General features: G+C 44.4%; 1 protein-coding gene across 4 annotated transcripts in view; it reads left to right on the top strand.

Annotated features, from left to right (window-relative positions):
• Positions 1-499: 499 nt before the first annotated feature.
• LOC105474359 (thiol S-methyltransferase TMT1A) overlaps positions 500-26,330 on the top strand; it is a 48,277-nt gene continuing 22,446 nt past the window's right edge. Inside the window, exons 1-5 of one of the 4 annotated variants that reach the window (XM_071071715.1) lie at positions 513-621; positions 885-1,026; positions 1,881-1,980; positions 2,547-3,431; positions 8,187-10,003. In XM_071071715.1, the coding sequence (XP_070927816.1) occupies positions 2,934-3,431; positions 8,187-8,423 (735 nt within the window). In that variant the 5' untranslated portion in view covers positions 513-621; positions 885-1,026; positions 1,881-1,980; positions 2,547-2,933 and the 3' untranslated portion in view covers positions 8,424-10,003. Of the gene's footprint in view, positions 622-884; positions 1,027-1,880; positions 1,981-2,385; positions 3,432-8,186; positions 10,004-26,330 lie in introns of those variants that run through there. The other 3 variants (XM_071071718.1, XM_071071716.1, XM_071071717.1) reach the window with 3 other exon arrangements.

Below are 26,330 nucleotides of genomic sequence, written 5' to 3'. Positions count from 1 at the left end.
ACAATGTCTATATAAGTCAGTTTGCTTGAATTTCATGTAAATAAAATGCTACAGTATGTACTTTTTTCCTTTAATCTGTAAGATTTTTATTGTTGTATGTATCAGTAGTACATTTGTTTTGTAGGGCTTTTTGAAAATTAAGTATTCTATTATTTGATTTGACCATTCAATTTCATTTTTATTATTTTTGTGAGACAGTCTCATCTCACTCTGTTGCCCAGACTGGAGTGCACAGGCACAGTCTCGGCTCACTGCAACCTCTACCTCCCAGCTTCAAGCAATTCTCATGCCTCAGCCAGGCTGGTCTCAAACTCCTGGCCTCAAGTGATCCGCCTGCTTGGCCTCCCAAAGTGCTGGGATGACAGGTGTGAGCCACGGCGCCCAGCCTAACAATTCAATTTCATCTGTCTCAGCTGGGCTTTGTGACCCAGGGATTGTTCTTTGCTAAGAGTTCCAGAATGCTGTCAGGAGCAACATTCAGGCTGTTTCCCTAAACAAAAACAAAAGGTAAGTGCAAAAGAAAAAAAGAAAAGAGTGTGTCACCAGAAAGATAATGATGTGGTCTGATTTGTAAAAGGACATATCTATAGCTGGAGATAAATGGCAAAGTTGTCCAGTCAGGTAGGTTTCCAAAAGTAGTTTAATTTTGTTAATGATTATGTCTGGGGGTTACTTTGGTACTTTTCTTACAAGCAAACTTTGTGGCCATAGGCCTTTCCATTTTAAAAAGAATAATTAAATTCTCTACAAAATTACTTTCATTTTCCTTTGCTGAGGGCTTTAGAATCTTCCAGTCCTGTGGAGTTGCTCAAAAACAGACAGAAGGGCAACCCGCTCGGGTCCCCTTCCACACTGTGAAAGCTTTGTTCTTTCGCTCTTCACAGTAAATCTTGCTGCTGCTCACTAAGAAAAAAAAAAAAAAAAAAAACAGAAAACAGGCCACAGACAGAAAATGGGCCACTGACTGCCTCAGGATTAGGAATGCAGAAGGGAGGATCACAATGGAGCGACAGGAATCTTTTAGAGGTGATGGATATGTTAATATGTTCATTTATCTTGGCTGAAGTGATGGGTTCATGGGTATATAGATATTCCAAAACTTATCAAACTGGACACATTAAATATGTAAAGTTTGTTATATATCAATTCCACCTCAAAAAAGCTGTTAAAAATGGAATAGATACAATATTTATAAAATACATGCAGGTTATAACAAATCATGAAGCAACAGAACACTCCCTATATCCACCACCCAGTTTTTTAAAGTAAATATTACTACTTAAAAAAAATTTTTTTTCTGTGTTCCCTAACCACCCTAAAGCTCAGGCTTTTTCTTTTCTTTTCTTCTTTTTTTTTTTTTTTTTTTTTTTTTTGAGAGATAGGGTCTCACTATGTTGCCCAGGCAGGATTTGAATTCCTGGGCTCAAGGTATGCTTCTGTCTTAGCTCCTCAGTAGCTGAGACCATGGGCACCCACCACTGTGCCCAGATTCAGGCTTTCTTGTAAAAAGCAGATGGATGCTTGAAACTATTTTCTGAATGCCTTTGGCTCCCAAATGTGAATATTCTGGAGAATATTTTTATCCAAATCAGCGGAGTAATCGAGTAGTTAGGCACATTTTGAAGACGGAGGCTTGTCCTTTAAAAGAAGGGCAGTCCACAAACTGACTTCCTTCAGCCAAAAAATTGTTTTAAAAGGGGGAGTGCAGCCCAAAACAGTGATTTTAAAATATCAACAAAAAGAGTCAAACTCTGTAAAATATTTAAAGAGATTTATTCTGAGCCAAATATGAGTGACCATGTCCTATGACACAGCCCTTGGGAAATCCTGAGCACATGTGCCCAAGGTGGTGGGGGACAGCTTGGTTTTATACATTTTAGGGAGACATGAGACTTCAATCAAACACATTTAAGAAATACATTGGTTCGGTCCAGAAAGGCAGGACAACTCGACGCAAGGAGGGGAGCTTCCAGGTTACAGGTAGGTTTTAAATTTTTCTGGTTGACAATTGGTTGAGTTTATCTAAAGACCTGGGATCAACAGAAAAGAAATGTCTGTGTTGCAATAAGAGTTGTGGAGGCTGAAGTTTTATTATGCAGATGAAGCCTCCAAGTAGCAGGCCAGAGAGCAGAGACTGTAAGTGTACTTAAGGTCTGCATTGATGTTAATGCTGGAGAGGTATAATGAGGCATATCTGGCCCCCACTTCCCATCATGGCCTGAACCAGTCTCTCAGGTTACATTTTAAGAGCGCCCTGGCCAAGGAGAAAGTCCATTCAGATGGTTAGGGGGCCTTAGAACATTATTTTTGGTTTACAAAAATAATCCTGTTGTTGAGTTATGAACACTGAGAGCCTCCGCCCAGAAGGTAAAAGGGAGAATTCTTGCTGACTGTGGCCGGGCACGCATGTCCTTTCACTTCCCTTTTTAGAAAAAAACCGGGTTTGGGCGGGGAAAGTAAGGGGGTTGTGTTATGATAAAAGGCTTGGCAGCAGTCTTCTGGTGTCGTTTGACCAGGCTCCACCCACGAATTCTGTTTTCTTTTAGAGGTGACTGGAGAGCCCGGTGGGGTGTAAGTACTCTGTGCTTATAAAACTCTAGCAGGAAGCTAGCAGTCGTCTCCAAACCCAGAGAAGGGGAAACAGGAATCGATTAGGAATAAAGGATTATAATCAACTTTCCTTCTGAGGAAACGCTGGGAACCTTCTCATTTTGCCTCATGAAAACTAAGCTGAATCGACTGCTGCCAAACATCTATTAATTAGGCAAAATAGGCCTCTTGCCCGTGCTTTGACTTTCCAGCACAGCCCGTTCTTTTTCTCCTCTGCAGCTGATTGGCTCTGGAGTGTGGCCAGAAGCTTCTCTCCCGCAATTAAAGGAGTCGGGTCTCTAACTGTTGATCTGTTTGGTTTTTCTTTTCCCTCCTTCTGAGCAATGGAGCTTACCATCTTTATCCTGAGACTGGCCATCTACATCCTGGCATTTCCCATATACCTGCTGAATTTTCTGGGCTTGTGGAGCCGGATATGCAAAAAATGCTTCCCCTACTTCTTGGCGAGGTTCACTGTGATGTACAACGAACAGATGGCAAGCAAGAAGCGGGAGCTCTTCGGCAACCTGCAGGAGTTTGCGGGCCCCTCCGGGAAGCTCTCCCTGCTGGAGGTGGGCTGTGGCACGGGGGCCAACTTCAGGTTCTACCCACCTGGGTGCAGGGTGACCTGTATTGACCCCAACCCCAACTTTGAGAAGTTTTTGATCAAGAGCATTGCAGAGAACCGACACCTGCAGTTTGAGCGCTTTGTGATAGCTGCCGGGGAGAACATGCACCAGGTGGCCGATGGCTCTGTGGACGTGGTGGTCTGCACCCTGGTGCTGTGCTCTGTGAAGAACCAGGAGCAGATTCTCCGCGAGGTGTGCAGAGTGCTGAGACCGGTGAGTGAAAGGGTGTGAAGAGGACTGGTTAGTAGCAGCCATTACCACAAAGGGCAGGCCTGTCGATTTTAGGTGGCAGAAACAATTTTAACATAAAAAGTAAACTACTAGAAAAGACTGTAGAATTTTTAGAAATCCTAGAGTGGGAGATAAGCTATAAAGAGAAAGATTGATAAATCTGAATATAAAAACTTAAAACTGCTATAAAGAAAAAAACTCCTGGCCGGGCACGGTGGCTCACGTCTGTATCCCAGCATTTTGGGAGGCTGAGGCAGGTGGATCGCTTGAGGTCAGGAGTTTGAGACCAGACTGGCCAACATAGTGAAACCCCATCACTACTAAAAATACAAAAATTAGCCAGGCATGGTAGCAGGCGCCTGTAAGCAGGAGAATCGCTTGAACCTGGTGGGGCAAAGGTTGCAGTGAGCCGAGATTGCGCCACTGCACTCCAGCCTAGGCAAGAGTGAGACTCCGTCTCAAAAAAAAAAAAAAAAAAAGAAAAAGAAAAAGAAAAAAACTCCCCAAAACAGTTAAAGTACAAAACAAGCTTGGAAAAAATATTTGCAAGGGATGATAGACAAAGGGTTAACTTCCCTCATGTTAGAAGATATTACGTGTCAATAAGATCAATATTTTTTCAATAAGAAAAACAAAAGGGAAAATGGCAAATAACAGGAACAGAAATGTAAACCAATTACAGGACAAAAAGTGCTCAAACTTAAAGAGTTAATTAAAGGAAGATATTAATTTTACCTATTATACCGTTAGGGACTTCTTTTAAGGTCAGTATAGTGTTGGGGTGGGTTTGGGGGACTGGACACCACCATACATATTAGAAGAGGTACCCTCTGTGGATGATATCTAATATCAAAATTTAAAGCACACATACTCTTTTATCCACATGCAAAAACTTATCCCACATGCAAAAACTTGTCCATACACAAGAATAGTAAGTAGCATTTGTAATAGCACAAACTGGAAATAACTGAAATGTCTATCAATAGGATGCTATGTAAGTGAGTTGTCATATTGTATAAAGGAACACTGTGCAGCTGTCAGAACAAGAAGAGTTATCTGTGCTGATGCTTAAAAATCCCCAAGAGATAATGTTTTAATGAAAACAAAAAGCAATCAAGCCACAGAATGTTAGGTAGAGCATAGGCCCACTGCGTGCCCATTTTGTGAGGGGGAGAGAGGATATACATGTATGTGTATATGTTAATGGAAATGACAGACAAGTAACTATTAACATTGGTTACGTTTTGGGAATGGGATTGGATTCAGGGAAAGAATTACTTTTCATTTTAAACCTTTCCATAAAGTCTATAATTCTTTATACCTGTATGTGGTTTTCACATATTACCCTTATTATTTTTAGCTAGTTTAAAATCGTTTTATATTCTGAACAAAGTTGAAGATATGGATAGCTTAACATTTGAATTTACTATTCTGGGGGAAAGGCATGTTTTGTAGTCCCAGTTTTTATTTTTTGTTGAGACAGGGTTTCCCTCTGTTGCCCAGGCTAGAGTGCAGTGGCACGATCATGGCTCACTGCAGCCTTGACCTGCTGGGCTCAAGCAATCCTTCCGTCTCAGCCTCCCCACCCTCCCAGTAGCTGGGACTACAGGCACGTGACACCACACCCCGCTAGTTTTTGTATTTTTGTAGAGATGAGGTTTTGCCATGTTGCCCAGGCTGGTCTCAAACTCCTGGGCCCAAGTGGTCTGCCCACTTTGGCCTCCCAAAATGTTGGGATTACAGGTGCGAGCCACCATGCCCAACCCTCAGTTTTATTTTCTAATAAAGGAAGTTTCTCAGGAATAAAGAACTTGGAGACAGGGTTTGGAGATAATCATACGATCCTGTCTTTGGCTCAATATCAGAGTAGTAAATAAAAAAGGACTGATTCTTATACCCAAATGCTGGGTTCTTATATCCTACGACTGGACACCAACTGGCACATTAGTAGATGTTTTGCTTACAGTATTACTAATCTCCCAACACTGCTGCAAGGCAGGTAATTGTTATCTCAGTTTTACAGTGCCAAAAATCAATTGACCCCTTAAAGGTATCACATTCATGATAGTCTTCCTTAGCTCTTGCCAAGCACCCACTCTCTGCTGGATATAACAAGAGAACTTGATTACATTTTCATTTAACCCTCTCAACAGTCCTCTAAAGTAGGTATCTTCACGTTAGGACAAAGTAACAGACTCAGAGAGATTAAGAAATTTGCCCAAAGTTACACAGCTAGTAAATTTGGCTCTCTTTAATGCAAATGCAGATATTCCTTTTTTTTTTTTTTCTTTTGAGACAAAGTCTTGCTCTGTCACCTAGGCTGGTGTACAGTGGGACGATCTTGGCTAACTGCAGCATCCACCTCCCAGGTTCAAGTGACTCTCCCTGCCTCAGCCTCCCGAGTAGCTGGGATTACAGGCACACACCACCACACCTGGCTAACTTTTATATCTGTAGTAGAGTTGGGATTTCACCATGTTGGCCAGGCTGGTCTCCAACTTCTGGCCTCAAGTGATCCACCCACCTTGGCCTCCCCAAAGTGCTGGGATTACAGGTGTGAGCCGCCATGCCCGGCCAAATGCAAATGCAGATATTCTTACCACTGTACCACAGTGCTTGTTACTGGGGTTTTCATCTTTCTGATTTCAACATTTCTATCACTTTTGCTGGCTCTTGTTCCTCTACCTATCTCCTCCCATTGGGGTTCCTTTCTTGGTGATGCAGGATTTTTGCTTCTTAGCTCAGCTAGGTCCGGGTTCTTGTCTCACAACCAGGAAGAAATAAGCACGTGAACATGGAAGAGTGAGTGGAGTAGAATTTATCAAGCAAAACAGAAAGCTCTCAGTAAAAAGAGGAGTCCTGAAAGCAGGTTGCTGGTTGCGCCCTTCGCAACTGAATACAAGGGCTTTTATGTAAAAGCTGATGGAGCTGGGTTCCCTGTTTGTAAAGGCGTGAATTCCTGGTGGCTCCACCCCCATTCCCCCAGCGTGCATGTGGGCCCTTAGTCCACTGCAGGCATGTTTAGGCAAGCCCCTGTGCAAGTTCCCTTATCTGCACAAAACATCTCGTGTAAGCATTTGTGGCACTGGTCAGAAGTTCTCCCGGGACCCTTCCCTACTGTCTGCCTAAAGGAAGCTGGCTAACTCCTTTCATTGGTTCATTTCACTTACATACACTCCCCAGCCATCTCATATACCTCCAAAATTCTCAAATACCACATATACACAGATGATTTCCAAATCTAAACATCTATCCCAGGTCTCTCTTCTGACCCCAAACTTGCATATCCAGCTGTCTACTCAGCAGTCTCCTGGATAGCTCAGAGGCACCTCTTAACATGTGTAAACCAGAGGGCAACACTGACCTCCCCAAACCTGCCTCTCCTCCTTTATGCTGCCCTATCCTATGAAAATTTTTTTTAAAAATCAGGGCCGGGCACAATGGCTCACGCCTGTAATCACAGCACTTTGGGAGGCCTAGGCAGAAGGATCACTTGAGCTCAGGAGTTTGAGACCAGCCTGGGCAATGTGGCGAAACTCTGTCTCTAAAAACAAAACAAAACAAACAAAACAAAAAAACAAATTAGCTGGGTGTGGTGGTGCGTACCTGTCATCCCATCTACTTGGGAGGCTGAGGCAGGAGGATTGCTTTAACCCAGGAGGTGGAGGTTGCAGTGAGCTGAGATTGTGCCACTGCATTCCATCCTGGTTGACAGAGCCAGGCCCTGTCTCAAGAAATAATAAACAAATCAGGAAATTCCAATTTTTCTATTCCCAACATAGGTCTTACACTTACCCATATAATTTGGGGGAACTCCATCACTAAACTGAATTCTGTCTGTAAACTCTGCCTGAGGGGCCAAGACTAGGATAGCTAGTGGAGGCCAAGAAGAGTGGGGCAGTTACCACGATTTTTTGAGTTGACTGTCTGGTCCTTTGCTCCCTACTCCCCTCAGAGGGAGATAGGTAGAAAACTTCTGGAGATGGCCCCACCCATAACATGTAATAACATCTATTGTGCCTGTGCTTGACCAACATTTATAGGACTCCTCAATGAAAGCAGCAGTTGCTAATTCCTACAAGCAGTAATTTACATTTAGCATCCACTGACTGAATAAAATACCTAATGACAAAATGTTATCTTGAATTCAGTAATGATTTTAGATGAATCAGAATTTTCATTAATCATATAATGTACATATTTGTGGAAATGGCACAAAAATTAAAAACACGGTTATTCAGTCTCAAGAGTGAGCTTAGTGTGGAGTGACTCTCCTGCTCAGAACTCGACGGTTCTCACAGGTTTGCAAGTCAGTGCCAGAGAACAGTTTTCTTTTTTTTTTTTTTTTTTTTTTTTGAGACGGAGTCTCGCTCTGCCGCCCAGGCTGGAGTGCAGTGGCCGGATCTCAGCTCACTGCAAGCTCCGCCTCCTGGGTTTACGCCATTCTCCTGCCTCAGCCTCCCCAGTAGCTGGGACTACAGGCGCCCGCCACCTCGCCCGGCTAGTTTTTTTTTTTTTGTATTTTTTAGTAGAGACGGGGTTTCACCATGTTAGCCAGGATGGTCTCGATCTCCCGACCTCGTGATCCGCCCGTCTCGGCCTCCCAAAGTGCTGGGATTACAGGCTTGAGCCACCGCGCCCGACCCAGAGAACAGTTTTCAAAAAATAAATTAAAAAAGCAGAAATGAAAAAATCTTTGAAATGTTTTTTTTTTTTCTTTCTTTCTTCCCTTCTCAGGGAGGGGCTTTTTATTTCATGGAGCATGTGGCAGCTGAGCGTTCGACTTGGAATTCCTTCTGGCAACAAGTCCTGGATCCTGTCTGGCCCCTTCTGTTCGACGGGTGCAGCCTGACCAGAGAGAGCTGGAAGACCCTGGAGCGGGCCGGCTTCTCTAAACTGAAGCTGCAGCACATCCAGGCCCCACTGTCCTGGGAGATGGTGCGCCCTCATATCTATGGATATGCTGTGAAATAGTGTGAGCTGGCAGTTAAGAGCTGAATGGCTCAAAGAATTTAAAGCTTCAGTTTTACATTTAAAATGCTAAGTGGTAGAAAAGAAACTGGTTTTTTTTTTTTTTTTTTTTTTTTTTTTTTTTGGCGGGGAGACAGTTTTGCTCTTGTTGCCCAGGCTGGAGTGCAATGGCGTGATCTCTGCTCACTGCAACTTCTGCCTCTGGGTTTAAGCAATTCTCCTGCCTCAGCCTCCCTAGTAGCTGGGATTACAGGCGCCCACCACCATGCCCAGCTAATTTGTATTTTTAGTACAGACAGGGTTTCACTATATTGGCCAGGCTGGTCTTGAACTCCTGATCTCAGGCGATCCACCCGCCTCAACCTCCCAAAGTGTAGGGATGACAGGCGTGAGCCACCGCACCCGGCTCAAGGTTTTTTTGTTTTGTTTTGTTTTGTTTTTGAGACGGAGTTTTCGCTCTTGTTGCCCAGGCTGGAGCGCAATGCTGCAATCTCAGCTCACCACAACCTCCACCTCCCGGGTTCAAGTGATTCTCCTGCCTCAGCCTCCCAAGTAGCTGGGATTACAGGCATGCGTCACCACACCGGCTAATTTTGTATTTTTAGTAGAGATGGGATTTCCCCATGTTAGTCAGTCTGGTCTTGAACTCCTGACCTCAGGTGATCTGCCTGCCTCAGCCTCCCAAAGTGCTGTGATTACAGACGTAAGCTACCGCGCCCAGCCCGAAACCTTTTTTAGGTAAAGTTGAATTCCGTCCTTAAAAGTTTCTGTTATATCCTAATTAGCCATTTTCTATTGTCTCCCAAAAAATTCACATCAAAAAAACAGCTTTGAACTCCCCCTTCAAAGGAAACAGTCGACTTTCATAATTAACATCTACCATTCTCCCCAAATCTTGTTTTATTCATTGGCTTGAAATTTTTTCCAATTGCTTTTTTTTCTTTTTTTTTTTAAAGGTTAAGAGCAGAGGTTTACTAGGCAAAAGAAAGAGAATAGCTCTCTGCTGCAGAGAGGGGTCCTGGAGAAATGGGTTACCCCAGTTGTCTTATTTAAATAGTTACCCATCAGATTTTAATTTCATCTTCTCTTTGAGAGCTTGGTGATAAGCAGTACTTACATCACTCAAAAGAAGACTTTGAAAAGGGAGTGGTGAAAAGGTCTCAATCATTTATTGATTGAATTAAGAAATACTAGCTAATTAAAAGTCCGAGTCTAAACAGCACAGAATTTTTCTTTTGGCTTTTAAATTGTGTTTTAAAAATAGAGACAGGGGCTGGGCATGGTGGCTCATGCCTGTAATCCTAGCACTTTGGGAGGCCGAGGCGGGCGGATCACGAGGTCAGGAGTTCAAGACCAGCCTGGCCAACATGGCGAAACCCCTTCTCTATTAAAGATACAAAAAAAAAAAAAAAAAATTAGCCAGGCATGGTGGTGGGTGCTTGTAATCCCAGGTACTTGGAAGGCTGAGGCAGGAGAATCTTGAACCCGGAAGGCAGATGTTGCAGTGAACCGAGATCATGCCATTGTACTCTAACCTGGGCGACAAGAGCAAGACTCTGTCTAAAAAAAAAAAAAAAAAAGAAGTAGAAACAGGGTCTCACTGTGTTACCTAGGCTGGTCTTGAACTCCTGGGCTCAAGTGATTCTCCCACCTTGACCTCCCAAATTGCTGGGATTACAGGCTTGAGACACTGCACCTGGCCAAAATAGCTCAAGTTTCTGAAAAACAAATCTGAACCTATTTGTTATTCTTAGCGTCACTAGTCTGGCTTTCAGAATTGACATACAAGGTTGCCACACCTAGTTCTGCCCAGTTTTATGTCTTTTATTTTTTTATTTTTTTATTTTTTTTGAGACGGAGTCTCGCTCTGTCGCCCAGGCTGGAGTGCAGTGGCCGGATCTCAGCTCACTGCAAGCTCTGCCTCCCGGGTTCACGCCATTCTCCTGCCTCAGCCTCCCGAGTAGCTGGGACTACAGGCGCCCGCCACCGCGCCCGGCTAGTTTTTTGTATTTTTTAGTAGAGACGGGGTTTCACCGTTTTAGCCAGGATGGTCTTGATCTCCTGACCTCATGATCCGCCCGTCTCGGCCTCCCAAAGTGCTGGAATTACAGGCTTGAGCCACCGCGCCCGGCCTTATGTCTTTTATTCCAGTATTCCACCAAAGTTTGTTTTCCTGCATTCCAGTTCTAAAGTCTTAAGATAAAGATTGTACTTGATACTTTAGTATATCCATAAAACTATTTGAGGCGGTTAAGGTTCTTGGGTTCATTTTCCTTATTACATTTTCCTTAATACTTTGCCGAATATTGTAGATTGTAGGCAATGAAAAAGCCCAGTATAATTAGGAAAACCTTGAATAATTAGGTGTCCTAGGTAAGAGTCCCTAAACATCAAGCAATCTGTGAGTCTGTAAAGAAATAAACAAATATTTTTTGCATTATTCTTACCTAATTCCACCTGTTTGAAGATGATTTCTTTGTTCTTTGCAACTATGGAAGCTGTGAAAATCATCACAAGTGCCTCTGAAAGCAAGTGTTAGGTTGGTTAGAGGGTTTAATATTTTCTGCAATGGTTTGTATGAATTTTAATGAATGTAGTATATTTTCTGAGATGATTTTGTAAAAGTACTATTTTCAATATCAAATCAACCAATAAATTCACATTTGTGTTAGAAACAGAAATATGGTTTTTATCTTTGCTGCCTTTGGTTTTCTTAATGTCTCTGGGAGGCTTTTCCTTCATTGTGGAAATTGTAGCTATTTAAACATGTAAATTTTTCTTTCTACAGTCAGGTAACTATAAACACAGCTAATAGATTTTACACAAAGCAGTCCTACAAGTATCAGAATGGGTTTTGAGAAGTTCAAGTCCATCATGTTATGTTTGGCTACTTTAAAAAAGCAAAAAAGTTCAAGTCTAAAGATCCCATTTGTTAAATCCACAGAGTGGAAAGAAAGGAAGCTTACTATTTCAAATGTCTCTTGAACATGAAGAGTTGCTGATGCAGTGAGTTTGAATGCACACCTAATGCTTCCTAAGCTCTGGAACATGAATCTCCTTCCTTCCTCTGTTATCTCCCCAGAATAGGAACCTCCTTAATCCACCCATCTCACTATTGGTCAGTCTAGTGATTGAGAAATAGGAAAAGCCACAGGTTGAAATGGTGAAATGTCATTACGTTGAAAGATAATACCAAAGTACAAAGTCCTAGGCATAGTCTTATCAATTCCCTCTTGTCTAAGTGGCGTGGCAAACATTATTGTCACTTTTCAGAGAAAACTGAGGTGTAGAGAAATAAATAAATGAAGTTTTTTACAGTCATTCCACAAGTTACTGAGCAAGTCTTAGAAGCCCCGACTCCCCACACCACGAAATCTCCTTTGATCATCATCGCTGCCCTCACACCTTCTCACCACTTTCCTCCTCGAGCCCAGAGAACACACATTTATAATCATTTTAGAGCCTGAGGAAACGACTTCAGCCTGTGCAAAAGGGAGAAAGAAAAAAAAGGCAAAACACATCCAGTGTCTTTTAGGTCCTATACTGGTTAGGAATCCTTTGATTCCAACTGACAGAATCCCAACCCAAATAGGCTTAAGCAGAAAAAGAACTCTACCAATTCCAATTAGTGAAAATCATATGGGCAGAAAGCCTCAGGCACAGCATGAACAGGGCTCGGAAAACATTACCAGGAACCAGATGATCTCTAGGGTCACGTCTGTCCTCCCCTCTGCTCTGTTAGGTAGTAAGTTGGTAGAAATGGCTCTGACCTTCGTGCTTCCAGGGCACAAGGCCAGTTAGAAAGAGCAAGCCTACTTTTTGTGGCCAGACCAGACCAATCTGATTTAACCTTTATGTAACAAAGTTGTGAGTTGTTTTTCAGTTGCCAATGGACCCTCAGGTCGTGTGCCCTGAGCACGCCCAGATGAACCAAGCCTTCAACCACAGGGGGAACCTAAGCTAAGTGCTCAGTCCAAGGATGGGGACTGAATTAAGACCGATCAGACGAGCTGTGGTATCACCCCATGGCAGGATCCACTCAGATCATGCCTCCCCGCATCACCTCATTGCAAGATCCAGTCAGATCATGCCTCATTACCCTATACTTATAAAACCTGATGAAGCCCTCAGCTCTGGGAGATACTGCTTTGGGAATAATCCCTGGCGTTATCCTTACTTGTTGCAAGTAATAAAATCCCTTTGCTAAATGCTCCTTGGTTGTGGTCATTGGGTTGAATTTGGAATGGATGCTAGGAAGGCACATAACAAATATCCATTATAAACCCGTTGCTGGATTTCACTGAATTTGGATCAGACCCTGTCTGTCTTCCTATGGGAGATCATATAGTACAATGCTTAGAACTCTGGATTTTCACTGGGATGACTGCTTGCAACAAAGAAAGTAAAAGACAAAATGAAACACTGACTTTGGCATCAAAGTGACGTCGTCAAGTCCTGGTTGTGTCATTGGTTGACTCTGTGACCTTGAGCAAGTTATCTGTTTTTTCATCTGTAAATGGGGGTATCTACCTAAAAGGTTATGCTGAGGAGTAAATGAAGCAATGCACTTGGCACTTAATATAGGTTGACTTCACTCAACAGATATTTATTGAGTGTCTACTGTGTGCTCTGCTCTTAGTGCCTGGCTTAGAGCCCTGAATAACTAGACATATCCCTGCCTGCATGGAGCATACAATGATGACAAATGTTTTCTATAGATGAGGAAGCAGCTCAGGGTGCCCAGAGAATGTAATCTGACCTACCCAGGGGGAGAAGCTCTGAGGCTTTCTTGAGGAAGTAACATCTGAGCTGAATTCCAAAGAATGAAAAAAGAATATTTCAGCCAACTAGAATAGCTCATGCCACAGCCAAGCAAAAGGAGGAAACATACTATATCCAAGGAACTGAAAGAAAGCAGGCAGGGCTGGGCACCAGAGCCTCAAGGGCAGATTCTAGGATGGTTACTATTTCCATCAGCTTCTTCCTAAATCTTGTTAAGACCCTAGGACAATGAGCCAAATGCTTATTTTAATGCCTGACACCCCCCCCCCCAAAAAAAGATACATTAGAATGTCTTATATTTATATTCTGAAACATTTTTTGTTCCCAAGTGTTCTAATATTTAAAATTGTTTCATCTGAATTTCTACATATTTCAAACTTGAATAGAAATTAAAGCAAATATTGGCCAGGCGCGGTGGCTCGCGCCTGTAATCCCAGCACTTTGGGAGGCTGAGGTGGGTGGATCACGAGGTCAGGAGATCGAGACCATCCTGGCTAACACGGTGAAACCCCCGTCTCTACTAAAAATACGAAAAAAAAAATTAGCCGGGCGTGGCGGCGGGCGCCTGTAGTCCCAGCCAGGAGAATGGCGTGAACCCGGGGGGCAGAGCTTGCAGTGAGCAGAGATCGCGCCACTGCACTCCAGCCTGGGTGACAGAGCAAGACTCTATCTCAAAAAAAAAAAAAAAAAAAGAAAGTAAAGCAAACATTGCATAATAGTTCCTTTTGTGCTCTTGATTGTACCATCAGCCTTCTCCTTTGGTCTTGCTTTAGAAAACACAGAACTTAACATAACTGAAATTCTTGTTTATCTGTTAAAGTAATTAAGAGTCTGATGAATCACAGCAAACCAGTATCAACGAAAGCGAAAAAGCAAACTGTTCAGTATCACTTTAACTCTCTCCATATTTAAAACCAGAAGCATTAGGCTACATTAAAAAATAAGAATTCCCTGTTGAACTATGGAGCCACTGGTTAATCCCAGTGCCAGAGAAACGGAGCAGAGGTCACGTGAACCAAGGGGAAGGAAATAATGAACCAGGCAATGTGCAAGGTATTATTTTGTTTCAGAAACTATCTTGGGAACCTGCAGATAACTACATGGAAACATATATATGAACTAGGAAAATTGCCATTCAGAATTTACCTTTGTTTTGTTGTTTTTTGAGACCGGGTCTCCCTCTGTGGGCCAGAGTGTAATGAGGTGGTGTGATCATGGTTCACTGCAGCTTTAACCTCCCAGGCCCAAGTGATCCTCCTGCCTCAGCCTCCTAAGTAGCTGGGACTACAAGCACACACCACCACACCTGTTTAATTTTTTTATTTTTAGTAGAGATGGGGTCTCACCGTGTTGCCCAGGCTGGTTTCAAACACCTAGGCGTAAGTGATCCTCCCTCCTCAGCCTCCCAAAGTTCTGGGATTACAGGCATTAGCCACCACATCCAGCCCCAGAATTTATCATTCTTAAAAGTAAAAAGCTTGATGGTCTTACTTGAGGCTACATGTTTCTCAATCTTTAAAAATGTATCTGACACTGCCTGGCACAGTGGCTCGTGCCTGTAATCCCTGCACTTTGGGAGGCTGAGGCTGGCAGATCACCTGAGGTCAGGAGTTCAAGACCAGCCTGGCCAACATGTTGAAACCTCGTCTCTACTAAAAATACAAAAAGTTAGCTGGGCATGGTGGTGGGCACCTGTAATCCCAGCTACTCGGGAGGCTAAGGCAGGAGAATCACTTGAACCTGGGAGGTGGAGGTTGCGGTGAGCCTAGATCCCACCATTGCACTCCAGCCTGGGCAACAAGAACAAAACTCCGTCTCAAAAAAAAAAAAATGTATCTGACACTGATGTCAATCTTCTCTTTGGAATAATCCTTTTATTCCATGTCCCAAATATCTAATAATTTCCATTTCTTAAGTATCTTCTTTCTGCAAGGCACTATTTGGATCTTGCTATATTGCCCAGGCTGGTCTCAAACTCCTGGGCTCAAGCAATTCTCCTGTCTCAGCCTCTCAAAGTGTTGTGATTACAGGCGTGAGCTATAACACCCAGCTGGCACTAACTTTTTAAACAATTATTTCACATAATACTTACAACTCTGCAAGACAGGGATAATTATCCCCATCTGACAAATGAGAAAACAGATTTTCAGAGGTTATATTTCTTGTCCAAGGCCATGCAGTGAGTGGCCACACCAGTGTTCCCGTGCAGCTTGCCCGACTCAGAAGCCCAGGCCTCCCTACTACACTGTATTGCTTCCCAAGATCGTCTTCTGAGTCCAAGACCTCCGTATTTGTCTCTTCCCTCCTCCACCATTTCACTGTGATGGTCTTCTGAGACTCATCTGTTCTGTATTATTCTATGTTCAATCCCTTGACCCTTTCTTCCACTCTTAGGTCATGAAAAACCACCTGTGAAGATTCCTAAACCTCATACTTTTGCCAATCCTTTGATATTTAGAATTTAACACAGCAAAACCAGAATACACTGTATCCTTCCCTAAATAAACAACACTTTCTAACTTCTCTACTATCTATGATTATTTCTGTATTATTTAAGGATCAGATAAAGTGATGCCCCTTCTACAAAGCATTCTCTGGCTATTTCAAGAAACTTCCTCTTTGAGAAATCTCTTTATCACTAACACCCAGGGGTGTGATTTCACATCACCAATCTCTTCTTTGTTTCTTCTACATGTCAGACACATCGCTTATTATACAGCAGGTGCCCAAAAAGTATTTACTGATTAAATCATCGTAAATACTGCCTTTTCTTCTGACAAGGATTTTTTTGGTGCTGCTTTGCTAGTCGGAGACCTCCATGGCTAGTGATGCCCCTGCCCAGGGCCTTACTCTGCCCTGGGCTTGCTGCAGGAGATACCTGACCCCCTCAGCCCAGCAGGGCTGCACTTGGCTTGTGTTCTGGCCCAGGTCCTGCAACTTTCTGTGGGATCTGTACTCAGCCCACAGCTGGGCCAGGCATGCCATGACCTGCCTCCAGCTTGGGCATTGGCATCTGCACGAGGGGAATGTGGTGACATCAGAAAAACTTGGAGGCACCATTGACCCTGAAGCCTCGAAGTGGTGTTACAGCATGTCACAGCCCTGGCTTGGGGAGCCCTTAGGTCTGGACTCCCAGAAGGGCCACAGCTTTTCTCTCCTTCTCATTGCCCGCAACGTGGCAAGCAGGAAGGGTGGCAGAAGGGTGGTGTGTGTTCAGTCCATTTGTGTTATAGCTCTTTCAGTCCCACCATTCGGTGGGTCCCAAGTTCTTGTCCTGCATCCAGGAAGAATGAGGTACATGGACAGCTGGAGGGTGAAGAAGGCAGAAGGGAGCTTCCCTGAGCCACAGAACAGCTCTCAGGAGACCCGAAGTGGGTAGCTCCTTTCCACAGGCAGGACATCCCATCAAGTGTGCAGCCCTCAGCACAGAGGAGACCCAGAGTAGGTAGCTGCTATCTGCAGGCAGGTTGTCTCACTGAGTGCGGGAGTCTGGCTGAGCCTGGGGTTTTCATGTGCTCAGAATGGAGGAAGTGCATGCTGATGGGTCCATGGGCAGCCATGCATGGGCCTGGTAAAAGCATTATCTGATTGGCCAAACGGTTATCAATGAAGTTCTCACTCTGAGTTGCAGATTCTACCTGGAACTGGCAGCCTGGCTCCCAGCCTTCTGGCTGTCCCTGGCTTGAAGATGGGGTTTCACTGGGTACCCACCCCTTCCAGCCTAGGAAACTGATCTGCCTCCCTCCGCCATCAATATGCCCTCCACAACGCCCAGGCTGTCTGTGCCGAGGGGTGCCTGCAGGACCCTTCCAAGCTTCCTTCAGCACCCCCATCCCGCCCCCAAACTCCTCCGTGTCCAAAGTCTGGAAGGGGCCCAGGTGGCAGAGGGCTGGCAGGAGGCTGGCGTGTCAGTGCCGCCCTGAGTGCATGCACCCCCTGCTGGGTTGTGACAGTGCTGGGGCTCGGCTACAACTTTGTTCCACACCAGAGCGAGTACTGGGAGTGGGTAGAGGCCAAGAAGCAGGCACTTCCAAGCCTGTGGGGGGAGGGGGCTTCCCAGACCTCCAAGAGAACAGGGATGCCCAGGTCCAGAGCTGTGGCTGGCCGGCTGCAGCTGTTCCCAGAAGCGCAGGGCTCCTGCCCCACCAATTCAGCAGGGCACAGGGCTCTTGCCTGTTCCCAGCCCCTGTGGGCTCTGCAGAGTGTGCAGCCCTGGCCATGCCTCCCCTACTGTAGCTGGCATCCTTGTAGCAGCCGCTCCAGATGGCCCACTACAACCATCACTTCTATATACCTCTCATTTGTCCCTTCCACTCCATTTCCACAGCTATCACCATCACCTTAGTTTGAGAACTAGTGCCTGGATAACCATTTGTATAAGTTGACCAGGGATGGCTGGAATGACAAACCAGTTGTGTGAGAACTTGCCAGTTATTGCCTACTCAAAGGATATGATAGGAAAGTAGGGAAGACACTAAGTCTAGATAAAATAGTAGAAAAACACTCCTTTTGCAACTGACTCAGTCTTCCTTGCCCTTCTTTGTCCAATTCACCCCACTAACATAGCACGGCAGAAAGAGAAGCCTAGCAAGCAATTTTCCCGGGGTACAAAGAAGTGGCTTCCTGGATAAGCACCAATATCTGATCTAAAGCATAGTGTCTAATACCTAACAATGCTACACATTGGTCTCCACACCTCCACACCTTCACTCCTCCTGTCTTCCTACTCACCATTTCCAGAATAAGGACAATCTTTCTTCAGTAACAGTTTATTTTTATTTATTTATTTTGAGACAGAGTCTACTCTGTCACCCAGGGTGGAGTGCAGTGGTGCGATCTTGGCTCACTGCAACCTCCGCCTCCCAAGTTGAAGCAAATCTCCTGCCTCAGCCTCTTGGGTATCTGGGATTACAGGCACCTGCCACCACACCCAGCTAATTTTTGTTTTTGGTAAAGATGGGGTTTTGCCACATTGGCCAGGCTGGTCTCCAAAACCTGACCTCAAGTGATCCGCCCACCTCAGCCTCCCAAAGTGCTGGGATTAGAGGCATGAACCACTACGCCTGGCCTTAAATAACAGTTTAATTTGGCTATTCCCACAACTCAAAATTATGAAAGTACCTACTAATGATAAAATCCAATTTAAGCTGCTCATCTCTGTATTTAGGGCTGTCAGAGCTGTCTCGACACTTTTGCCAGCTTTGTGGTACAGTGGAAAACCATGGGGTTTGAAGTCAGAACATTTGAATCCAGATCTCATCATTGCATCTCACTAATATCATTATTCACTTAGTAAAAGAGGACACCACCTCCTACATCTCCCAGGATTCTTATGAGGATGAAATGAGATAAACACAAAAGGTGCTTTGTAAACCACAAAACTGCCAGTGTTGAGCACTGGAACTTCTCCACACGGTCTCTCACTCTAGTCAAGGCCTGCTTCCTTAAGCATTTGTAAGAGGAGCAGAATATTTATTTTTCTATCAGAAAAGATATTTTACTTCTATAAATGTAGCCTTGAAATTCCAATCATCTGGATTTTTTTTTTTTTTTTAGGTTAGTCAAGTGAAGCAGTGGGAGTGGAGAAGGAACAAAAATCTGTAACTGGCTGTGATCAGTTCACTGTAAACACTACTGCACTCAAACCAACCCATCTGGATTATTATACATTATAATGTTTTCTGAAGATCTGGTGTATTTTAAAGACTTCTGTCATAAAAAAAAATAGTTGGCAAAATTCTATTTTTGCACCTAACAAAAAGTTCAGCCCCCTCATGAGAAGTACTTGCTTCAATTGCTACAAATAAGTTCCAGACAGACTGCTTGTGGATATAAACATGGTTTTCTAAATCTCTCTAATCTTGGCTCCCATCTTATCTGTCAAGCCAAACAGGTAGTATTAGAACCATAAAAGAAGCACCATCTGATTCATTCTATCTTGCCTATCAGGTTATGGGAACAGATTACTAAATCTAATCCCAGAGGAAGAGCTTCTTTGATCTTATTGTCCACTGAAGTTTAGAAATAAATCTAAAATCCTTACTAGAAAAACAAAGGCTTGGCCAGGTTTAATGGCTCACATCTGAAAACCCAGCAGTATGGGACGCCAAGGTGAGAAGATCACACGAGCCCAGGAGATTAAGACCCAACTGAGCAACACAGTGAGACCTCATCTCTACAAAAAAATTGTTTTCAAAAATTAGCTGGGTCTAGTGGCACATGTCTGTAGTCTCGCTACTCAGGAGGCTGAGGTGGGAGGCTTGCTTGAGCCCAGGAGGTCAAGGCTGCAGTGAGCTGTGATTAAGCCACTGCACTCCAGCCTGGGGGCAAAGTGAGACCCCATCTCAAAAAAAAAAAAGAAAGAAAGATAGAAAAAGGTTACAGGCCAGGCGCGGTGGCTCAAGCCTGTAATCCCAGCACTTTGGGAGGCCGAGGCGGGCGGATCACAAGGTCAGGAGATCGAGACCACAGTGAAACCCCGTCTCTACTAAAAATACAAAAAATTAGCCGGGCGCGGTGGCGGGCGCCTGTAGTCCTAGCTACTCAGGAGGCTGAGGCAGGAGAATGGCGTGAACCCAGGAGGCGGAGCTTGCAGTGAGCCGAGATCGCGCCACTGCACTCCAGCCTGGGCAACAGCGTGAGACTCCGTCTCAAAAAAAAAAAAAAAGAAAAGAAAAAGGTTACAATATTAAAATAAACAGATGTACATCTATATCTATAAATATAAATGATGTTGTTTACCAAGTAGCTTGCCAATGCATACAATCCCATCTGCCCCAATTTTTCTTTTCTTCCTTTTTTTTTTTTTTTTTTTTTGGAGATGGAGTCTAACTCTGTCACCCAAGCTGGAGTGCAGTGGTATGATCACAGCTCACTGCAGCCTCAACCTCCCAGGCTCAAGTGATCCTCCCACCTCAGCCTCCCAAGTAGCTGGGACCACAAGTAGCTGTGCCACCATGCCTGGCTAATTTATTTATATTTATTTACAAAAAACAGAGATGAGGTCTCACTGTATTGCCCCGACTGGCCTTGAACTCCTGGCCCTCAAGCAATCCTCCCGTTTCAGCTTCCCAAAGTGCTGAACCACCATGCACAGCTGAATTTTTTCATTTTTTGTAGAGATGGGGTCTCCTTATGTTACCCAGGCTGGTCTCAAACTCCTGGGCTCAAGTGATTCCCCCGCCTCGATCTCCCAAAGTGCTGAGATTATAACCATGAGCCACTGCACTTAGCCTGCCCCAACTTTTTAAATGGGAGGAAACAGTGGAGAAAGTGAACTATTAATACATTGTTAACCTGTCACTCCACATTTTTGCCATTGTGTTTTATTTTTTTCCTTTCATATTCTGGGCTCCTGAGTAAAATTCTATAAACATTGACCTTATGTTCACACAACATTTGGACGGCAGGTATGCCTAAAAATGTGAGAATTAGGTAAAAATGGTGCGTTCTAATGCCAATTCTTAACTCTTATGCAGGGAGGGGCGGTGTGGTCATCGACAGCCTTGAGAATCTGATGAAAGGTGTAGGTCCTCTCCCTAGAAAAATGCTCCTACAAATGAACGAACCATTTCAGGAGGAAACAGATAAAACAAAAGCTTGTCGAAGCATCTTGTTATCACTTCCAAAGCACCACATACAAAATTTTAAACTCAAAAGTCCCATTCTCTAAACCCAGTCTCCTAGCCTTTTACACCTCCACTAAACCCGATCCTCAACTTAGAGACTTCCAGTGCCTCCACTCTACCTGGTCTGTCTCTGGCTATCAACTCGCACTGATTCCCTTCTCCCGCCAGGCTGAACTACAGAGCAAATCAATTCATTATCACTCTCCTATTCATGCTCCCTTGTTTTTCTTTTTTGAGACATAGTCTCACTCTGTCACTCAGACTGGAGAGCAGTGGTGCAATCTCGGTTCACTGCAACTACCACCCTCCAGGCTCAAGTGATCCTCCCACCTCAGCCTCCTGGAACCACAGATGCGTGCCACCACGCTAGGCTAATTTTTTTGTATTTTTGGTAGAGATGGGTTTCGCCACGTTGCCCAGGCTGGTCTGGAACTCCTGAGCTCAAGCAATCCGCCCACCTCAGCCTCCCAAAGTCCTGGGATTACAGGCGTGAGCCACCACGCCCGGCCCATGCTCCCTTGTTCTATTGCCATACAAATCAGCCAATTTCTGAGCGAGCAGGGCCTTTTACCCCAAATCTGCTTCTTGTTCTATATTTTTTAACTTAGTGAGTGGCAAAACCATTTTTGTTACTGGAACTCAAACCGGAAACCAGGACACCATCCTAGCTCTCTCCCTCTCACTTACTGCCCACCAGTCAGATGTGGTCTCTTCCTTTCTTCCTCCATTGCTTCTGCACACAGCGCTCTTTACTTGGCTTAACTGGCCTCCAGTCTGACCTCTTCCAATCTATTTTTTATGCTGCTACCAGAACCTAAATAAAAAATCACTTCCTGCTTGAAATCCTTTCATGGCTTCTCATAGCTTTCAGATTAATTTTCAAAATATTTAATTTAAAATGCGAGGCTCGGCTGGGTGTAGTGGCTCATGCCTGTAATCCCAGCACTTTGGGAGGCCAAGGCAGGAGGATTGCTTGAGTTCGGGAGTTAGAGGCCAGCCTGGGCAACATGGTGAGACCTCATCTCTACCAATAAAAAATTAGCTGGGCATGGTGGTGCACACCTATGGTCCCAGCCACTCAGGAGGCTGAGGTGGGTGGATCAATTGAGCCCAGAAAGTTGAGGCTGCAGTGAGCCCTGATGGTGCTACAGCACTCCATCCTAGACAGAACCAAATGCAATTTATTTATTTCTTTTTTTTTTTTTTTTTTTTTTTTTTTTTTGAGGTGGAGTTTCACTCTTGTTGCCTAGGCTGGAGTGCAATGGCATGATCTTGGCTCACTGCAACCTCCACCTCCCAGGTTCAAGTGATTCTCCTGCCTCAGCCTCCCAAGTAGCTGGGATTACAGGCACCCACCAGCACACCCAGCTAATTTTTGTATTTTTAGTAGAGACGGGGTTTCACCATGTTGGCCAGGCTGGTCTCAAACTCCTGACCTCAGGTGATCGCCCACCTTGCCTCCCAAAGTGCTGGGATTACAGACATGAGCCACCACGCCCGATCAAGATGCAGTTTCAAATACAAAATCAAATAAAATGCAAGTATCTTGTGATCTGGCCCTGTTGGTCCTCAAGCTCTATTCTCCACACGCCTCCCTCATGCCTCGTTCTATACATAATACCATTTGTGCTGTTTGCCTCTGTGCATTTCCACAACAGTTATGCCCTCTGCCTGGAGTACCCATACCCTCCCTTCATCTGAAATTTACTAGTTCTCAAAAACATCCATAGTCTTCTCCAAAAATGCCTTTCTTAATTCTGCAGTTTATTAAGTGCTCTAGATATACTCCTGTAGGCCCATGCCTCTATCCTCTCGCCCTTCCAGGGGGCTCTAATGTTGGTTTACTCCTTTGCCTCTCTTAACTCTAAGTGTGTTGATGGCAACATACTTGTTTTATATAACATATCTGCAGCACTCAATCAATCTTTGTTAAATGTACAAATAATCCCAGGCATCTTGTAATTTACCTTCAACTGCCACAAAAGCCAAACCTTGACCCTCTCAAGTCACCCTACTCATGTCCATACTCCTCCCTCTCAACAGATGACTTCGCATCTCATTTCATAGAACAAAAAAATGAACCACTGAGACTGGAAATGTAAGAACCTCACAGATCCCCTCTCCTGACCTAAGGATGAGGTCTCCTCCCAGGCTCTGCAACAATACCCCTGGGCTCTTGATTCCTCTCTCCCAGGCCTGTGTTTTGCTGAGTCACACTCGTTTTGTATCTTCACTGTTCCCCTCTCCAGGAATTCCTTCCCCTGTGCTCAAATATCCTAAAATCCACACCTTCCTCCAGTAAAATCAAAACAAAACAATACACCAGGCCAGGCACGGTGGTTCACTCACATCTGTAATCAATCCCAGCACTTTGGGAAGCCAAGGAGGGCAAGTCACTTGAGGTTGGGAGTTCAAGACCAGCCTGGGCAACATGGCAAAATCACATCTCTACAAAAAATACAAAAATTTGCAGGGCGTGGTGGCATGTGCCTGTAATCCCAGCTACTTGGGAGGCTGAGGTGGGAGGATTGCTTGAGCCTGGGAGGTTGAGGCTGCAATGAGCCATGATCACAACACTGAACTCCAGCCTGGAAGACAGAGTAATACCCTGTCTCAAAAAGAGTGGGGGGGAAACACCCAAAAAACAAAGTAACACACCACAAAAAACTTAGTTTTACCTTCTCCTCAAGTTACTGCCTTCTCATCCTCTCTTCACTGTCAAATCTTTAAAAATGTTAAATCCGGCTGGGTGCGGTGGCTCATGCCGGTAATCCCAGCACTTTGGGAAGCCAAGGCAGGTGGATCACGTGAGGTATGGAGTTTGAGACCAACCTGGCCAACATGGTGAAATTCCATCTCTACTGAAAATACAAAAATTAGCTGGGCATGGTGGCGTGCACCTGCAGTCCCAGCTACTCAGGAGGCTGAGGCAGGAGAATTCCTTGAACCCAGGAGGCGGAGGTTGCAATGAGTCGAGATTGCACCACTGCACTTCAGCCTGGGTGACAGAGCAAGACTCTGTCTCAAAATAAATAAATAAATAAATAAATAAATAAATAAATAAATAAATAAAAACAAAGGCTTCATCCTATGTCTGATCTGTGTAATATTTGATTCTCGTGTTCCTTCTTAAGATGTTCTATTCCTGCAGCTTCTGGACACCATTCTGTCATGGGTCTTTCACCCCTCTACAGCTGCTCCACTTCTACTTCCCCAGTATTCCTTCCCTAGTCCTGGTTATTCCTGTAGACTTCTTTTTGTGGGAGTTCATTGGATCTGTGACTCATCCACCCTTTCCTATCCTGTGGGACAGACTGACTACACAGAAAAATGTTGGGCACCTGTCACTTGTATTAGTTTCCTATTGCTGCTCTAATGTGTTACCACAACCTAAGTGGCTTAAAACAACACAAACTTTTCATGTTACCACTCTGAAAGACAGAAGTCCAAAACGGGTCTCACTAGGCTACGATCAAGGTGTCAGCAGGTCTGTGTTTCTTCTGGAGGCTCTGGGGGAGAATCTATTTCCTTTTCCAGTTTGTAGAGACCACCTTCACTCCTTGGCACATGGTTCCTTCCTTCATTTTCAAAGTCAGCAGCGTAACATCTCCAAATCTCTCAACCTGACTTGATTCTCCTACCTTCCACCTTCTTGTAAAATCCGTTGTAATTACATTGGCCCCACCCAGATAGTCCAGGACAATCTCTCAACTCAAGGTCAGTTGATTATTAGCAACCTTAATTCCATCTGCAACCTTAATTTCCCTTTGCCATGTAATATAAAACACTCCCAGGTTCTGGAAATTAGGATGTGGACATTTCTGGGAGTGGTGAAGAGGCGATATTATTCTGCCTGCCACACCAGCTAAACCAGCAAATATATAAAAGATAATGGGACCTTCAGTGAGGCATCAAACTGGTCTAAAATAGACAAGATGAACTTAGCATGGTGGCAGGTGCCTGTAATCTCAGCTACTTGGGAGGCTGAGGCAGGAGAATCACATGAGCCTGAGAGGCGGAGGCTGCAGTGAGCCGAGACCATGCCACTGCACTCCAGCCTGGGCAACAGAGTGAGACTCTCTCTCAAATAAATATGAAAGACAAGATGAGAACAGTGTGAAATGGCAGAATAGTTGCAGGAAGAACTGAATGAGGAATACAAGGGAACAAAATACTGCCCTTACACTCTAGGTTTCAAAAAGAAAATTAGACTGCATTTTACAGAATAGCTCACATTTGTCTCTGACACATCTCCCCGTGTTAAAATTAAAATTTCTATTTCTGGAACCTTCCCTACATGATCACTTGACTCAGAATCCTTTGATGACTCTAAGCATATCTTCTAATCCTCCCCCAATCTCTTCACAACTTTAAAATTATGAAACCTAGCAAGTAAGTTTTTGAATATGCAAAATGACCATCATACATATGAAAATATGTTCAATTTCAGTCATAATACAAGAAATGCTCATCAAAATTGCTGTAAGGTACCATTTCTCACACATCAGATTGGTGAAAACTTCTAAAGTCTGACAACACGTTCCGTTGGGCAGGCTGTGGAGAAAGAGACACTTCCATAGACTGCTGGTGGGAATGCCAATACATGAAACCCTTGTAGGGAAATCTGGCAATGTCTAACAAAACTAAACTTTAATTTTCCTTTGACCCAGCAATTCCACTGCTGGGAATTTACCTTCAATAATATGAAAACACGGCCGGGCGTGGTGACTCATGCCTGTAATCCCAGCACTTTGGGAGGCTGAGGCAGGTGGATCATGAGGTCAAGAGATTCAGACCATCCTGACCAACATGGTGAAACCCTGTCTCTACTAAAAATACAAAAATTAGCTAGGCATGGTGGCATGTGCCTGTAGTTTCAATTACTTGGGAGGCTGAGGCAGGAGAATCCCTTGAACCTAGGAGGTGGAGATTGCAGTGAGCTGAGATCGCGCCACTGCCCTCCAGCCTGGCGACAGAGTGAGACTCTGTCTCAAAAAAAGAAGAAGAGATGAAAACACATGTGCACAAGGTTATTCCTTGGGACACTGTTTGCTGTAATGTCTCCAGCCTACATGCTCACTCACATCTAGGAGAGTACTTAAACGATGCTACACCCATACAGTGGAGGACTACGCAGCTATAAAACACAATGAGGAAAAGACCCCTAGGATGTGAAGTCCTCCACTCTCTGCTTGTAGATTTCCGATGCTTTCTTCAGGATCGTTTCCATTTGACACTTCTCTTGCATCTTTCTAAGGCCATCTGGGCTGGGGTCCACTTGTCCAGACTGTGTCGCTTCTCCCCCTTGTTCTTTTTGCTCATTGCCATGGCTTTCAGGAATTTTGCCTTGTCTTTGTCCTTTTCTTCTTCTGCTTGATCACGCTGAGCTCTGCAATGCCTTTCAGCTAAAGGGGTCCCTTCTGGACCTGCTTATAGGCTGTCATGGCACCGCCCCCCCCACCCCGCCCCACAGTTTGGTAGATAGACTGCCCTGATTATT

The sequence above is a fragment of the Macaca nemestrina genome, chromosome 10, assembly GCF_043159975.1.
Source record: "Macaca nemestrina isolate mMacNem1 chromosome 10, mMacNem.hap1, whole genome shotgun sequence".
NCBI lineage: Eukaryota > Metazoa > Chordata > Mammalia > Primates > Cercopithecidae > Macaca > Macaca nemestrina.
This window is presented reverse-complemented; position numbering and strand designations above follow the sequence as displayed.